At 42.1% G+C, this 18882-nt stretch overlaps 1 protein-coding gene across 1 annotated transcript in view; it reads right to left on the minus strand.

The window, feature by feature from the left end:
- Positions 1 to 17884, minus strand: part of C5H8orf88 (chromosome 5 C8orf88 homolog) — a 30457-nt gene extending 12573 nt beyond the window's left edge. The window contains exons 1-2 of the mRNA XM_075213771.1: positions 17578 to 17884; positions 1229 to 1330 (exon numbers count right to left, since the gene is read on the minus strand). Coding sequence (XP_075069872.1) covers positions 1229 to 1330; positions 17578 to 17653 — 178 coding nt within the window. The 5' untranslated portion in view covers positions 17654 to 17884. The remainder of the gene's footprint in view (positions 1 to 1228; positions 1331 to 17577) is intronic.
- Positions 17885 to 18882: the final 998 nt, after the last annotated feature.

The following is an 18882-nucleotide window of genomic DNA, read 5'->3' on the forward strand; positions in this document are numbered from 1 at the left end:
TGAGTTCAATTCCCAACCATGGCCTTATCTGTAAGTTTGTATGCTCTCCCCGTGTTTGCGTGGGTTTCCTCCGGGTGCTCCGGTTTCCTCCCACACTCCAAAAAAACCAAACATTCTGGTAGGTTAATTGGCTGCTAACAAAATTGATGTGAGCGAATTCTCTGTACAGTACTGCGGAATTAGTGGCGCTATATAAATGGTTATGATGATCTGAGGTGGCGGAGATCAGAGCTTGTCCCTGTGCTTTTAGTGCAACGTATTTGAAAATCGCCAGCGCCACGTCTGCAGGAAAGATCTTGGGCGCACCTCCACCAAGTTAGTGAAAACCTTCAAACATGCAAAGACCGTATGTCCCACCCTCCCATAATTAAAGACATTAATGAGACTAAACCAAGCAGTATCTTAGGAGTGGAAGGCAATGGTTTAGTAGCAGCTTGGACACTTACCAGGTGCACAAAGACGCAGTATAAATCTGCACTTTTTGGTATTCAGAAATGACACCCACTGAGCTTAAACAGTGTGCACCAAACACAGTGCTTAATGCCTCCAATAGAAATAAAAAAATAAAAAAAATGTACACTTATTTTTTATTACCAGATTCCTGTTTTTTTGTTGCTGGTTTTTTTTTTATCTTAAACACCTCGTAAAAATATCTCCCATTTAATCAAGCTTCCCCAAAATAATGGTACAATATCCATGCCAACCCACCACCACTAGCCCCCATTACTGTTTAAGGTTCTTTAATTGCCAACACGTTGTTTATACATCACAAATTGCTATGCTAATAATGTAATGCCCCCAAACCTCCATGCTTGAAAACACGATCATAACCTCCCAAAATAACAGCACCCAGTGTCCTGACATTGTTATAATCTGCAGATCAGAGGAGTCAGGACTAAGCCGGGACATTCCCTATAAAGAAGCCTATGGAGAGTATGACTGTATCAGTGCGTCTTTGCATGGTGGTGTGCAAGTAACATTCATTAATAATGAAATATGTCACTGTTAACTTCATTAGTCTGTGATATGTGAACAGACAGAGGCAGTAACAAAAGGCTGCTCTGGCATACATTGCATATTAATCTGGCACCCAGCAAGAACTAGACGCCACCTCCTTACATATACAGAATTCTTCTGACATACAAGGAATAGACAATGGCACAGTAAACCACCAGGCATATTCCATTTCTGAAAGACTTTAGAAATAACAGCAGGCGGTGATACCAACCATTGTCCGGTACACCGCGGCGAATGGGTCGTGCTGGTTGAAGAGGTTTGCGTATTAATTTTTTGACTTCCATTTCATCGCTCAGTTGTAAGCGACAACCTACTAAAAGAGCAAAATAAGAGGTTAGTCACTTGAGCAATCCCCAAGGACGTTCAGCCCATCAAGATTTCTACCAAGAAAAACAAAGTGTTCAGTCTGTATGGACAAGACAATTCGTATCAACAATAGTCATGACCACACTTTACAGGAGACTAAAGTCAGCAATGTTTTATGTCCACACACTAAAACCAGGTACACGTTATACAATTATCGTTCAGATCGCACAATTCACAATGGGGCAGCACAGTGGCCTAGTGGTTAGCACTTGTGCTTCGCAGCACTGGGGTCATGAGTTCGATTCATGACCATGGCCTTATCTGTGTGGCGTTTGTATGTTCTCCCTGTGTTTGCGTGGGTTTCCTCCGGGTGCTCCGGTTTCCTCCCACACTCCATACTGGTAGGTTAATTGGCTGCTATCAAAATTTGACCCTAGTCTCTACCTCTCTGTCTGTATGTATATGTCTATGTGTGTGAGTGTGTGTCTATATTACGGAATTTAGACTGTAAGCTCCAATGGGGCAGGGACTGATGTGAATGAGTTCTCTGTATAGCGCTGCGGAATTAGTGGCGCTATATTAATAAATGATGATGATGATGATGAATCGTTTGGGCAGATATTGCAAGAGCGTGTACACTCTCACAATCATGTTTTATCGTACCAAAAGACCTTGTGTGTTGATGTGGTTTTTATAGACTTAAAAAAAATAAATCACAATCAACAATGTCAGAAGTGTGCACACACTCACAACCAGCAGTGTAGGCAGATATCTGTAGAGTGTACAGAGTCACAATCTTTTTAGCAGATCGACAGGAGAGATGAAGAGCACAGATCTAAAGGTAAACTGTAGGTGTGTACACATGAATCTACATGCTCATCTGCACTCAGTCATTGGTGACTAGTTCTAGAAAGTGCACAGGGTACCCAGCTTAATAACCACCATTGAGATGAAGACATTGTTGTAGCAAAGCATTTCAACAAACACTAGGGTCAGAGGTTGCAGTACTCACATGCAGTATTAGAACTTCACTCCATAAAACACACCTAAACCTCAAATAGACTGACCCTCAAACATTAAAAGCTTACAACTTTGTGCAGAATTACCCAGAAATACCTCTTACTGCTTTCTCTGTATTAATACCCAGTCTTGTTTATTACTGTTAAGTGCTATGGAGTATGCTGGATCTTTATAATAAATGGTAGCATTCTGTATCTTGTCTCTTATCACCTCCCCAATACCTATGAAGAGCACTGTATATAGACAGGCACTGGGTATGTTAAATATTTGTTCTCCAAAGAAAAAAACCCAAAACACAGATTACTGAGTGTTTCTACATCCGACTATATACTCCAGTCCTACACATCGTTATCCCAGGATTTGGATTAATAAACTACTCTCTTGAATCTTGAAAACTGATGATTTAAATGGCTGAATATATCTATATCTCTAATGTTTTTATATGTATTATGTTATATTTCTGAAAAAACAAAAAAAAAACTGTTTAATGAGTTCTGTGGCTTCCGATTCTGCCCTCTGTATCTCAGCTTATGAAAAATAGGGGGATATTAAATTGTTAGCGAGTTGTTTTTTTTCCCCCACCGTGTCAAAAAAAATAAAAAAATCTCCTGCGGGTTTTTGACGGCAATAGTGACCGTTTTGAGTTAGCGCAGCGGGAAAACTCATGTAATTCAATTGAAAAAGAGGGAACGCTGCCCCTGCGCGTTAAAAATTGTGTTTGCGAGATTTTAGGGGAGTGAATGTATTATACAAAACAAAGGTTTTGCATACATTTCTATACATTAGATTGTATTACACATTGATAGTATCTACATTACAGTACTTTCTTAAGCATATTTTTAATTTAACTATTTTTTACCATCATCTATACCATGTCAAAACACATTACTATATTCATATTTGTACCAAAAAACATACATAACTATAATCAGTGATTTTATTTTATTTTTTTATTATTTTTATTTCATTATTTTTTCACAAGAAAATAAACTTACACAAGTTAGGCATTAGTGATAAACATAAGTTTAAAATTTTTCCACATTTTTCCATGATTTCAAATACTTTCCAGAGGTTTTTTATTTTTAACACACCCCAAGGAGGTGCGAGATAAAACAGCATATTTTCCTGTTTTACCCGCCGCGTTAAGTAACAATTGAATAGCTTTTAACGCGGCTGCCTCTCGCGTACCCTAAACTTTCAATAGACCTTCTACTGGAGCGCGAGAGGAACTTTGATGAAAAAAAAACGGGTAAAGTTAACCCGCTCAAAAATTATTAAAAAAACAGCGTTAAAATGACTTAACACAGTAAAAAAAAATAATATACCGGTATATAAAAACCTGGGGGGTTGGTTAGGGGATATATTGGCCTATTTTTTACAGCAGCCTTTTCTGTTTTAGTATTACTCATATTTAGATGTTTCTAACTAAGGCTTAATAGGGTCATTCCACATCCCAGTGTTTCAAACTGACCATTTCAGATTGTAATGAAATTTGGTATAATAAATGCCGCCAAGGGTTTAAAGGAAACCCCCAAATCCAAGGCTGATATATACACTGGTTTTGATGTTATGTGCCTTTAAAACTGCAATTTTTAAACAAAAAAATTGCCTTAAAACATTTTAAATTGCATTTGTAGCTCACTTAATTGAGCTAGAGAGTTGGGCAAGGTCTCATTTTATATGACAGCAGTATGTTGCAATAAAAATTTTCAAAGCCAAAATTTTGATTTTCTCAAAAATACATTTTTTTTACATTTTTGAAAAGCATCTTAAAAAAAAAAAAAAAAAAAAATTGCTCAAGCAGGAATCTGTGCCAGAGATGGAAAAATGGCAGACAAGGCATATTGAACCCATCAGTGGTTTATTTACTTTAGAACATCATCAACTAGCAAAAGGGTTCATTAAAGATGAATTCTTAGCTTACTTCAAACACATCAATAACGAGAGTAACAAGTCTCAGAATATTAACAAATATATATATATATATATATTCGTGTACTTATATCACTACGTATAGATGGTATCATTTTCCTTTCCGAGAGTCATAGGATCATAGGATAAAAACCATTTTAATGAAAGCTTTATCCATAAAAGACAATAAAATGCCCGTACATCGGGTAAAATAAGACAGGCTTATCTGTTTGGGTAGCGCTTGTAACGGTCCTTATAAAAGCCTCTCTGGTCAGATAGACAGGAACCTCCTCGTCAGCAGTTACCAATAACAGAGCCTCAACGATCCCTTGACGCGTTTCGTCTGTACCAGACTTTATCAAAAGGGTGACCCTGTCTTATTTTACCCGATGCACGGGCATTTTATTGTCTTTTATGTATAAAGCTTTCATTAAAATGGTTTTTATCCTATAATTGTGTGCTACTTGCCATGAACGCACTGCAGTATTTCTGTCATTTATTCCACTATGCAAACCACTAGTTGGAAAGTATAATCCACGTGAATAAGGGGATTGAATTTTCAGGAAATATCCCTTGAAAGACATTTTATAATATATATGTATTTTTTTATGAGGCCAATTTGAATGTTTATGGCTGTGACTTTCATTTGATGTTATCACACTATGTCTGGCGGTTCTCTATTGCATTCTAGTCAAATCAAGCTGCTTAAGGTGTGAAAAAGGTTCTTGTCATGCATTTGGGCCTAGCCCAGGCCTCCTCAGGGGAAGAGCGTTACTTCCCGACGCAAGCGCCCTTTTTAAACGTGGTTTTGTCCACGTGTCACCACCTCATCATTTTTCTCCATCACCTCATTCTTCATCTTAATCGCCACATCTATCCAGATGTCTATCCAGACACAGGGATCTCTCTCAGCGGATCTGAGTATCACACTCCTCTCGCTCTGTCACCCCCGGCAACCACCAACCACTCCCCACTGTCACCCCTGGCAACCACCAACCACTCCCAACTGTCACTTCTCCTTCAAGAAATAACGGGATTTATACTTACGATAAATCTTTTTCTCTGAGTCCATCTGGGGGACACTCCTTAACCATGGGGTTGAGTCGGGGGGAGGAGTCTGGCACCCAAAGAGTTAACTTTTTTCAGCTGACAGCATATCACCCCCACCATTTCCCCACATACCTCAGTTTGATTACCAAAGCCCTTAGGATGATAGGCCAATCAACCAAAACACACCACTCAACAGAGGGGGGAGTGGAGATAAAAGAAAACAACGAAAAAGAAGGGGGGAATCGCAGTGTCCTCCAGATGGACTCAGAGAAAAAGATCGCAAGTATAAATCCCGTTTTCTCTTACATCCATCTGGGGGACACTCCTTAACCATGGGGACTTACAAAAGCAATCCCTCTGAAGGGTGGGACCGCTCTGATCTCCCTGCACGCAGAATACTACGGCCAAAGGAGGCGTCCCCCAACGCAAATATATTAAATTGGTAGAATTTTGTAAAGGTATGGACCGAGGACCAGGTGGCTGCCCTGCACAGCTGGTCCGCCGTGGCTCCATTACGAGCCGCCCAAGATGCCCCAACCGAACAGGTAGAATGGGCAACAATACGCTTCGGCACAGGGAGATTAATACGGACATAAGCCTCCCTGATAGTCAGGGTAAGCCATCTGGCAATAGTTTGCTTAGATGCTGGCCATCCCCGTTGGGAAAAGTCAAACAATACAAATAGAGAATCTGTCTTACGTATCTTTGCAGATCTCTTAACATATATACGTAATGCCCTCACTATGTCCAAATATTTGTCTTTGTTCCAGGAGTCTGAGGCTCCTCTCTGAATACTGGAACAACTATATCCTGATTAATATGAAAACCTGAGACCACCTTAGGGAGAAAGGACGGAACAGTCCTTAAAACTGCTCTATCCTCATGAAAAACCAGATAAGGTTCCTTGCAGGATAAAGCTCCCAGCTCCGAGACCCTACTGGCCGAGGCGATAGCAAGTAGGAAGACTGTCTTCCATGTCAAGAACCGCCACTCTGCTGAGAGTAGAGGTTCAAAGGGAGGCTCCTGCAACATGCTAAGGACCAGATTAAGATCCCAAGGCTCCGCAGGATGCACGTAGGGCGGCTGGATGTGAAGCACTCCCTGTAGAAAGGTCTTAACATCCGGAAGCTCCGCCAGCCGCCTGTGGAAATACACTGACAAAGCAGATACCTGAACTTTTAAGGTTCCAAGTTTAAGCCCTGTCTCTAAACCACACTGTAAGAAGGCGAGAAATCTAGCCAGACTAAAGGTTTTAGAATTGTAAGACTTCTTCTTACACCACCACCATATACATATATATATATATATATATATATATATATACCAAATACGGTGGTAAATTCTGGCTGAAACTGGCTTCCTGGCATTCAGGAGAGTGCCTATTACACCCCCTGAGAAACCTCTCACTCTCCACAGACTGGATTCTAAGGCCCTGCCATTAAATACAGCTGGTTCAGTCTCTGACGCAAGAACTGTCCCAGGGTCAGCAGATCTCTTCACAGCCCTACTGGCAGTACCAGAAAGACTGGACGATCCTCCGGACTGACTCTCCACAGGACCCCATGGAGCAGACTCTACCTACAGCCCCAAGGCCTTGCTAGGACGTCTACTACCAGTGGATCCCTTGTTCTTGCGCAGAACTCTGGGACTTTCCTGTCTCCTGTTCGGTTTTGGTCCTGCAACCACCAGCTGAGGACCTACCTCCTCCACTGGTACCTCGAACACGGGAATGCTCTTATGGGGTGGAACCTTGCACAGGGTAAGGTCGCGAAAGATGTCACCATCTTTCCCAGCAGTTTCAAAGACCTGGCTACTGACAGCCTCTTGTCTGACAGGATCCTGCCTGTCCACTCCATCTAGGACCACAACTTGTCCTGTGGAGACAACATTATGCTGCGTACCAAGTCCCTCACTAGCCTCAAGAAAGTCATTCTTAGACAAGGGATTCTCTGTGACCCTTTCAGACTCCAGAAGTTCGGTCATAGACTGAACAACCCGTCTGGCCTTAGCACCTCGAATTGGTGTGACTAAAACCTTTTCCCTCACTGGAAATTCTAAGCCTGTATAGCTTCGTTTAAACGAAGCAAATCGACAGCCCTGAGCTCTTTCTGATTTGACAGAAGCCAGCGAAGTAATTTTTGCCAAAACCTGAGGTGAGGTGGTCCCATGAATTCTATCACGATATTCAGGTCCTCCCACCCCACCCTCTGTAACCAGAGGTGGGTGGTAGTCATGCTGCTGGTCTATCCGGCAGCTTGGCAGAAGAAGCTCTCCGCGCCGCAGGGGCAAAGGATGACCTTCCCCTACAGGACTGTCTCCTGGATTCCACGGCCCCTGGATTGGTAGTCTGGCCTCTGCCAGACCCGCCCCCGTAAGGAGGCTGTCTGAAAGAACTAAACCTAGGTCTTGGAGTATTTACAGGCAAGGACGTCTTCTTGCCCCCTGAAGCCTGTAAAATCCAAGAGTCTAATTCTGGACCAAATAGCATCCCACCCGTATACAGGATGGATTCTAATGATCTCTTAGACTCTGAATCCGCATTACAAGCCCTTAACCATAACGCCCTTCTAGCTACTACAGCTGTAGCCGAAATAGACGAAGCTATGGAGGCCGAATTATGGGCCGCTTCATATACATAGCATGCTGCCTCCCTTAGCTGCATGGCCAGAGGCAGTAAATCTGAATCCTGCAAGGCAGACTCCAACTGCCCTGCCCAGACTTCCATGGCCCTAGCTACCCAGGTAGAGGACAATGCTGGCCTGAGGCTAGTACCGGCGGCCGAGAAGATCGACTTCAGCAGGGATTCTAATTTCTTGTCAGTCGCGTCCTGTAAGGTCTGACGAACCAATCTCGCCACAGGTGCATCCACCTTTGCCACCTGTTCCCAGCGGGTCATATCCTCCTCCTGAAGGGGATACAATACGCCAAACTTCCTTGGCATAGAGAACCTCTTATCTGGATACTTCCAAGAGGCCTCTACAATATCCCTCAACTCAACTGAGGGAGGGAACCTGACCACCTGCTTAGAAGCCTTCTTAAAGAGGGAACGGTCCAAGGACTTTGTCTCCTCTACTTCAGCAAACCCCAGGGTCTGACGAACTGCTCTTACCAGATCATTCATACCCTGGTGCCTAGAGTTTCCTTCTGACTCTATAATGGACACATCTGAATCGTCCAACAATTCCCCCTCTTCCTCTGAGGAACACTCAGAGTCTGACACTGACCACAGCGCTTTAGCTGTTTGTCTACATCTTTTAACACTACGCTTGTGTCTGGGGTTCTCCAGTAGATGGGTAAGCCGGTCCAGGCCTTTAGCCACCGCTGACCAACCCACCTCTCCTATCAGGGAAACCCCCGGGAGGGTTGGGGGAGGGAAATAAACCGACCCCTGGGGAAAAAGACTCATCTGCCATTCCTACTGTTATACCCTGAGAAGCCACAGATGTAGATGGGATCTCAACTGGTTTAGAGAACAGACCTACAAGGGTATTAACTCCCTGTGTTAAGGCAGCCGCCCACTCAGGAGGATCTACCGTTATGGTGGAGGTGTCTATAGGCTATTTCACAGGAGCCACAGTGCAGGCCGCACAGAGCCCCCCCTGATCCAGCCGTTCATTTGTTAATTTAACATTACATTTTGAACAGACATTATGTTTGGTACGTGTTGTTTTGCTTTTATCTGCCATCACAAGATAAGAAAAACTGAATCACGTTTCAATTCAAACATTTCTCCAAAATATCAGAAAATACAGATTAGGTTATTTAAAATATCATAGTATTTCTGATTTAAATAAGACAGGCTTGGAGAACTTTATAGTTTTCTCATAACAGTTCTCTCAACACATCATTGTCTTATAATATACATGTCTACACATACACACAGAAGAAAATAAAAGTGATACTCAGCGGGGAAGATATGTGTCAACAGTGCACTTCTCTTCAAATGACTGCTGCAACTGTCCTCCTTTTGAAGCTTGGCGCCAAAAAAGGGATCTTCCACGTGCTCACTCAGCGGGGGGGGGAAGCGGTGTTCCTCCAACACATTCCCCTTCCACTGGCTCTCCTTCTGTGTTATTTACTTTAACAGCGTTTTGCCCTTTCTGTTATATTAGGGGAAAACCTGTTAGAATGTGTTCCCCGCTAGCGCTATCAATAGCGCGCCGTCCTCAAGAATTCACTGCCATCCCATGGGAGAAGGAGCTTGGTATACTCCAGCTGGCTTCCGGGGAACCTCAACAGTAGAGGCGCTTCCTGCCTAATGGCAGCGCCCGTCCTGCATCAGCGGGGAGCCTCTTGCCGACTGCTTCCCGCTATGAGAAGCGCTTCACCCTCTCTGTCAGCGGGGCGCCCGCCCCCCCCCCCCCCCCCCGACAGGCGCTTCTCCCACGAGTCAGCTCCGTTGTGCATGGAGCCTCTCGCTGCTATCAAAAGAAAAAAACTGCAAAAGAAAAGGATAAACCCTACTACCAGTGAACCCTGTTCACTGTCTCTCTTGGAGCTCTTCAGGTGCGACCTTCTTCCAAGGGCACCCAATTCAAACTGAGGTATGTGGGGAATTGGCGGGGGTGATATGCTGTCAGCTGAAAAAAGTTAACTCTTTGGGTGCCAGACTCCTCCCCCCGACTCAACCCCATGGTTAAGGAGTGTCCCCCAGATGGATGTAAGAGAAATACATTTATTTATTTTTTTAAATCTTTATAAACACTTTTAACAATTAACAAATTAAATTAACAAATTAAAAACATCTTAGTATACCAAATTTCAGCCCTGAGTTTTTTTTCCACACACACTAAGAATTTAGTAGGTCAGTGTATAACTCCACCCAGCAGGTGGCGCTGCAGCTTTTTTTTTTTTCCACACACACAGACTAACACGCCACTAGGCTTTTATATTATAGATATATTATAAAAAATATACATTTAGAATATCATAGACCAATCTGCTGGGGTCACACAATCATTACAGGAAGCCAGGCTAGACAGGAAACTGGGACATCCAAACATTCTTATGGCAACACCCAGCTTGCAATATGAAACACAGATTGGCCGTCACATGAGAGGATGCTTCAACTACTAAAATGTAGTCATGTTTATTTTGTTAAAATTATTGTAATAAAAAGCAACAGTAATGGAAGTATTGCAACTGCATTTACACTACTGGTGCATGATAAACAGCCCATAAACCCCTAATGTATTCAATTTGACTTTGTGAAAGGACACCTTAAGGATGCACCTAAATAAATGATTAATATAAAATAACGGTCTTCATCAGTGCCAGATATTTAGTCCCAGATCCCCTGCTGTTCTAATGCCTCTAGTGAATCTCCAAAGTCGTTTTCAGGATGATTTAATGAACATCAACAACAGCAAAAAAGAAAGGGCTTTAAACACATTTAAGTATTAACAACTCTATCTTAGCTTCAGAATCTCCCAAAACCTATATAAACTTAGATTACGGAGGACTTGAAGCCATGGTTGCTGCAAATAGAGCTATTGGGCCATCATGAATAATTAAGCCTGTAGGGAACACCATGAAACTACTTTGGAATGCAAAGGGTTGGCTCCAAAAGTTAGGTGGTTTACGAACACAGACAGAGGCCAAGCCTAATTAATTGCTATGGGCTTTTATTACCATAATGCTAAATGAAGATAAAATTAATCATGGATACAAGAAAATCACATTTGCTTCCCTCCCCCCACTACACTTTTTAGCATTAATAGCCATTGAAAGCTGGGAACAGAAGCAGCAGCAAATACACTACATACGATCAAATATTTCTGAGCAGGGGCAGAACAGTGCATCGCCAGGTCCCATCCCAAAATTTGGGTTAGCTCCAGCCTCCCGGGGAAGATGCTCGAAAGAGGCCTCTGCTCTTTTTTGGGAGGTGAAACTTCATAATTTAGCTCATTAGAAGGAAATAAAAGTTATTGATGGTTTTATTCTGAAGCCTCTCTGAAGGGAAATGATACCATCTATAAGTAGTGATGACACAATATTGTGCAGGGCAGTTCTAAACTCCAATATTAATAGCTCCCAGAAAATGTACTACAGAGATTGGATGAGCTGAAGGTCATTTGGGGACTACACGGCGGTGGTCCGGCGGCCGATGCGCCGCGCTACAGGCTGGGGCGCCGCCGGCCGATGCGCCGCGCTACAGGCTGGGGCGCCGCCGATGCACCATACTGATCCTTTCAGCACCATAAAGTCTAGCTTTCAGTAACTTGAAATTGGCAATCATGAAGAGATGTTTAATTTCAATGTGTATCTCCCCCATAAATGTTGTGTAGCTTGTTAATTATTCAATACAAGATTGTTCTAAAAATTAGCTGCCAACAATGTGCCAAACACTGATGTACTGTCGTACATACTATGTAATGCTCATTCCCAGGCAGCTTTCTTCTTATACTCAAAATATATTGTACCAGATATAAAATGATATAAGGCATCCAAAATACACACAGACCCCTCCAGAACAAGTGCTGATAGATATGGAGCTTCAGGAATATTCTGTAATACTTATGAAGAATATAAATAGTTGGTCTTCCCCCATCAATGCACCAATGCATTTCGGCTCATTAAAGAGTCTTTCAAGACCAACTATTTATATTCTTCATAAGTACTACAGAATATTCCTGAAGCTCCATATCTATCAGCACTTATTCCGCATGGGGCTGTGTGTATTTTGGATGCCTTATACCATTTTATATCTGGTACGAATGTATGTATGTATGGAGTTTCTAAAGAAGTGATATATGTTTTTTACATTTATGCTAGTTTTCACATGTGTGTGGAATAAATATCCATTATTTTTTAACTATACTACAGTATCACACTGTGTGTTTGTTTTTCCTCTTTTATGTTTTGGGTTATTTACCCTTCTCACTTTCATGGTGAGAATCCACACAGAAAAAGATCAGTGTTAGTGATTTACATATCTACAGAGCCAAGAAGTTGGTGCTATTCTTGGAAGAATCTTTTTTCTTTGTGACTGGGACTGGTGAGTAAAAGCCATATCCATAATACTGTGGACTATTTGTCCTAATCTCTCCTCCTGTCTTGGATTGGATATAGAGAAAGATACTTTATAGACATTGTCCATGGGACTTTGATATACCCTGTTACTTATGTGCACGGATATCAGTAGACGCCTATTATTCTTTATTCTATTTTGAGAATTTGTTATTTGATGTAGGTGGTGACCCTACTCTAAAAGGAAGTTCTGCATAGCTGATTGTGCGCCTGTAGGAGTCTAAAAACCCGTTTTGTATTAGTTTCTTTCTTATGTCATAGAGCCACTGGCTCACAAGTACTTTCAAGGCAGAAGAACAGTGTTAAGTAAACTGCACGTGAGTGGACAAGGCACGTGGCCAGACTTGGAAGCAATCAGGTCATTCCCAGTGTTATCCCAGCACCTATTTCCCGGGTACTCCACCTGGCTGTTTTTACCTAGCATCCGGCTCTTGGAACCCAACTGAATAATATTATAATAGAATAAACCGTTGTTTATATTTTAACAAGTACTACAGCCAGCAGTGTGTGCTACACCACCAGTCTCACTAGCCCTAGCAAATGTGGGCAATAACTGCCAACATTTTTAATATTGCAAAGTATTACAACTGCCCCCACCCGGCTGCTTTTTAATGCCAATTTTTGTCATGTGCTCATTAAAATCAGAGGTGGGAGGAGGTGTTATTAAAAAAAAAAAAAAAAAAGTATTAAGTGTTGGCGAGATTTAAAATAGAGGTACACTGTATGGAGGGGTGACACAAAGGGCTGGTACAAGGTGGTGGAGGGTTAAAAACAGATCAAGGGGAGGATGAAACAACTTTGTGCAGAAGTGGAAAAAGTCTGGGTGCCTATGACCATCTGTCAGCCCATCTCCCTTCTCAAGCGCCTTATTTCTCAGTGTTAGACACCAGATGCAGAGATGCTTCAGCGCTTTTTTTTGTCCTCCCCCATTCCCCTAGTACAGATGGTTGAGTCTGATCCGCAAAGGAGCAGACCTACAGCCAGAATTCAGTGAGCCAGAATGGAGCGCAGCGATTCCCCACAACTCTGCTTGAGGTGCCAGCAGCTACTGCTTGCAAGTGCGGATTCATTACAACACTGCCCACTGATGATCTACTCAACAGGATTAGAACTTTGTACGCACAATAGCAGTCGCTTCTTGTAGAAGCCGGGAGAATGAGCAACATTACATTGCTGGGCACTACACATAAAATACAGTCCATTTGTTTATTAGCAGATGTCTATTTCTTTTCTTACATCTGTTACAAAGGCCACAAGCAAAACACCACTCAAACTAATGTCATATGCTCTTAAATCAGCACCTCTGTGCTTAGTTCTACATCAGGCTCCACAAATATTTTAGAGTCTAGAAGGTATATTTACTAAACTGCGGGTTTGAAAAGGTGGAGATGTTGCCTATAGCAACCAGATTCCAGCTTTCATTTATTTAGTGCATCCGACAAAACAGCTGGAATCAGATAGGTTGCTATAGGCAACATCTCCACCTTTTCAAACCCGCAGTTCAGTAAATATACCCCAAGGAGTGGGCCTAAATATTTAGAAGCAGTCAAGTTTAAAATATTTTTTTATATCTGCCAATAAAGAGCGAACCATACACATAGCGCCCACCTCTGTTGTACCCCCTTCAAGCCCCGTCATAAGCCTTCTCTATTCCAACTCCTTTCACTTTTTCATCTCACCCCTTCACATCCATTCTCTATGCTCCCCCTCTCTCCCTCCTCAGCATTACCACTGGCCATTCAGTCCTATTTCTCTATTAGTCATCCTTTTCTAGGTATAATACATGTCCCCTAGCGCAATCCTGTCCCCCTTATCACTTCCCCTGTATGATTATAATAAACCACCCATCCACAAAATCATTCATTAACCTCATCCTCAAAAATGCTATAAGCATACACGTCAATCACATACACTGTTGATCTGCATTTTAACTTGTGTTTTAGAGGTAACTGTAAATCTTTCAAATAAACTGAACATAAAATGAAATACAGCCAAGTTATAGGCATACAGTAGATAGATGTTCCCTAAAATAGAATTTGGCATCAAAATCAGTGTTCTCAGCCTTCACGTTAAATTCCAGACCACTGCACAGAGATTTACATAGGAACCAATTATTCAAATGGAGAAAATCACTCTACGACCAGAATGCAAGAATTCCAATTAGCAGCCTCCATCCAGGGGTTAAGAAAAAGAATCACCGAAACGATATCTCACAGTAACTCCCCCACATTTATTAGAACAGTTCATTGTGTCACTATGACTTTCTATCCGTAATTATCTTCAGACTCGCAATGACTCAACGCTATAGTCACTTAGAAAACATTTCCAATACCTATACATAAATAATCTTAAAACTACATAACACAAATATTCCGATACTGCAGTAGAGTGTGCCTTACTGTTCCTTGAAAGTCAGAATAACGCTTTATACACTAAGCCTGAGTACACACTTCAGTGTTTACAGCTGATTATCGGGGCCAATCAGACGATAAATGACCGATTGGTCCTATATCACATTAGTGTGTAACCTGCAGCAATGACGATTATCAATCCAAAGCGCATCGTTGAGATTTTTAAACTGGACTAAAAATCTCGTTCAACGATGGAAGGATGTCATTCCAATCATGCAGTGTGTATGTACTCACAACGGCAGGGTCCATAGATCTCTATGGGGTGTGTAGAGTTAGGATCTTTTCAGCTGATGGTTATGACAGATGAAGAGCACAGATCGGATGTTAAATAGTGTAAAACTTCAACAGCATGTACAAATGAATCGGCATGCTGATCGGGACTTTTTTTTTAGCCGCTGATAAAATTTTCTATAAAAACATTGCATTGTTAGAATTTTCCTGTAGTGTGTACGCAGCCTTAGAATGTGCTCATTACACGCTGCCATAATTATATGGAACACATCACAAAATAAAAAGAACAAATATCGACAAACATTTCAGTTATAAAAGTTTTTTTTGCTGTCAGCATAGCACAGTACTTTCTATCCACAGCAAGATAAAGCATGGCAGCACCCCATTGGGAATATTTGAGCTATGATAAATTGAATATTACTTATTGCTTTCAAATGTGTAAATAGAACAAACCCTTAAAACACAGTTTTTAAGGTTTACTTAAACTTCAGTTTATAAAATAAGAGCAACACCTGCTGTGATCTAATATACACAACTGCAGAGAATATGGAGATAATACACATCTTCATAAAAACATTGATAGATATGCGCATAACCTTTATCTGAAGTGACAGTACTGTCACTTAATATATAATGAAGAGAAATCTGACATTTTTAAAAGCACAAAAATTAATAAAACAAAGCCCAGCCAAAATAGTTTGTCCACTATGTAGATTAACCAACCCACACATAATCACAACAGTTGTTGACTGTGACAACTATAAATCAAGGCTTAATCATATCACATGTACTTTTACCTTCCAAAAATGCTATATAATGTTTTACTTGTTGAAACCTAGGTGCAGTGTAAATGGAAATATTCAATTTAAAAAACTCAAACACAGATCCGGACTTGTGAACATCGTATACTGCCTTAGAAAGTGATCACATATGGTTTAGTGCGGGTTTATAGTAAAGATAAGAAAAAACAGATGCATAACATATTTAGGAAAATAAAGGCCAGTACTGTTTTTGTTAGGGGAAAAAAATCCTTTATTAATGGGTTAAAATGACAAAAAAATGGGCTTGGAATGTGTTGCCCTGTTCCTGTTAAAGACCCTGGGGCCTTTTGAGGTTAATGCAGCATAAAAATAACCACCGCCATTCAGAATGATAAAACAAAACGTTGCTTGCTCAGCCGAAACTGCACAGAAACAACATAAAATAACATCTCAGCACAACCCAGAAAAGCTTTTTTTTTTTTTTTTTTTTATTTTTATTTTTTATCCAACATATTCCACATTTAAAAAAGTATTATGACCCAGCTGAATATTGTTACTAATAAGTAATAAAGCTGATAAAACACATGGGCTGAATTAAAAGCCTAAATAGAGCTTTGCTAGTTTGTTTTCTAGATCAGCTGAACATGGATGAAGCACTAGACAGCCACAAAACATAACAGGTTATTTATCAAATAAAATAAAAAAACACCTGCACAACCAATACCAACAAGTAAAAAAATAAAATAAAAGCGGAGAACAATGTAATAATATTAAAGTATTTCAATTGTATTATTACAGTCATTAGAGAATTTAAGGCTTAGCCAACCTGCATCTCTCCGGCTGCTGTGGAACTACAAGACCCAGACATACTTCAACAACCTTTGGCTCTGTAGCTGCCAGATGAATTTAGGCATTCTATGCTGGGACGTATAGTAACATATAGCAGGAACGCATCACGTTGCCCACCTCTGTATAAGTATATAAATTAAAAGTCCCAATTTGCCAAATATAAAATTAAAAATACCTGTGAAGTCCAGATAGGCCCATATACAAGTGCAGACCCAGTGTATGTATATTGGGTGTGGTCTGTCAATAGCAGAGCATAGAGAACACAAAGATATACTGTACCACTTGTTGAGTAGGTAGAAGGGAAAACATGATGCAGATGACATTTATCCAGGAATCCAATCTAGAAATACAGAGAACCTACCACTGAGCCGCCCCTGCTGACTCCTCTGGTCTCCCCCCTATGAGTGAGCCTCCCCCAGACAGTACAGAGGGAGGGATGGTCAGAGTACTGCCCCACACACACAGGCTGCTACTCATCTCTATAACCTACCACTGAGCCGCCCCCTGCTGACTCCTCTGGTCTCCCCCCCCCCTATGAGTGAGCCTCCCCCAGACTGTACAGAGGGAGGGGTGGTCAGAGTGCTGCCCCATACACACAGGCAGGCGTGTTACTCATCTCTATAACTTACCCCATGTATTGCACCCACATGAACGGAAAAGTAACTTTTTGGCTGCCATCCTAAATTGTATTTTTTTTTTTATTTATTTTTTTTACTAACGAGATAGATAAGGATTTTAATTTTAAAAAAAAATGATTAGAAAAATTACACTCAAAAGACAGCAACATCCCCAGGTCCCAGGCATTAATGGAACTACAAATCCCATCATGCCCTAGTACTACAACAGCTACAGAGCCATGAATTGGCCAAGACTGAGGCTATAACCTTGAGCTACTGGCCGCCTGAACAGAGATCCCGTCAGGGTCAGTGTATGGTGGGAGACACCGGGACCACCCCCCCATTAGTGACCCAGCAGCGGCCGGAGGAGCTCACCTGTCACCGGACCGGTCACCGGTCCTCTCCGCGGACACTGCGCGCTCCTCGCCGGCGCGCTGCGGATCGGTTCCATCTGTAACCGTCCTCCTCCGAGCAGCGGCGCACACGTGCTACCTGTCCTCAGGTACAAGGGTCATATGTGAACTCAGTATAGGGGCAGTTACAGCGCTAACCGTCCTCCTCCGAGCAGCGGCGCACACGTGCTACCTGTCCTCAGCTACAAGGGTCACATGTGACCTGCAGTATAGGGGCTGTTACAGCGCTAACTTCCCCGCCTGCCGTGTCTGTCTGTGGAAAGCCGTGAGCGGCTCCACCCTCTGGGGGCGGGGCTTATCACAACACAATTTGATAGCACCATCAGCCCGGCCCGCTCCAGGTGCTAGCACTAGCAGGGCCACTAAGGAGGAGCTGGTGTCGGCATCTTCTTGGGGCCCAGCCCAGATAGGGTGTGACCGCCCCATAGGAAGCTGTTAGTCCGCGCAGACACCCCCCCACATGATCGCCCCGCAAAAGGGCACCAGGGCCCCTGTACTGAGACAGTCCTCACCCCTGGGTGCCATCATTTACTGTGATATTACTCCTACCTTCCGCTGCAGACATTGTTATACCAGCACCCAGCGCCACAGCTGCCAACTGTCCCTCAGTTCCAACAACATACTGGGTTTTGATGATTTGGGCCTGGGAATGCCCCTATTTTCAATATTGATTAACTGCAGAGTAAAATTCATCTAATTGTAGAAGGTGAATGCAAATCAAACTTATTTTATAGGCTTTATATATTTTTTTTTTATTAAGTATATAAACCCCCCGAAATTATATAAACAAGTTTAATAGGCATCACTGGCATGTGGTTTGTGTCAGTGGTCATACTGGGAAATTAGAAGGGCTGATATGGAAAATCAAGTACTGATTGAGGGCAACCTAGACCACCAGAATCTTTAGGGATTGTGATGAAGTGCTTATAATGTAAAATTAATTGCACACTAAGTTTAATTTCTATGGGGCATATTCAATTAGGTCCCAGGATCGGTCCTAAACGTGGCATGAAGGTAATCCGTGGCACCGTAATAACTGATTTTCCTTTGCACCTCATAGGGTTGCAAAGGAAAATCTGCGTTATTACAGTACCGTATTACCTTCAGTAATGCGCACTCTGCGAGTTACCGCGATCACAGAACCTAATTGAATATGCCCATCTGGGGGAATTCAATTGGCCGCGTTACTGCAGAAAGTAACGCGGCCTGTACACTGTTACCGTTATTACAGTAATAGTATGCATTATTATAGTTAATACGGTAATCT

Source organism: Mixophyes fleayi, chromosome 5, assembly GCF_038048845.1.
Source record: "Mixophyes fleayi isolate aMixFle1 chromosome 5, aMixFle1.hap1, whole genome shotgun sequence".
In the NCBI taxonomy this organism is placed as follows: Eukaryota; Metazoa; Chordata; class Amphibia; order Anura; family Limnodynastidae; genus Mixophyes; species Mixophyes fleayi.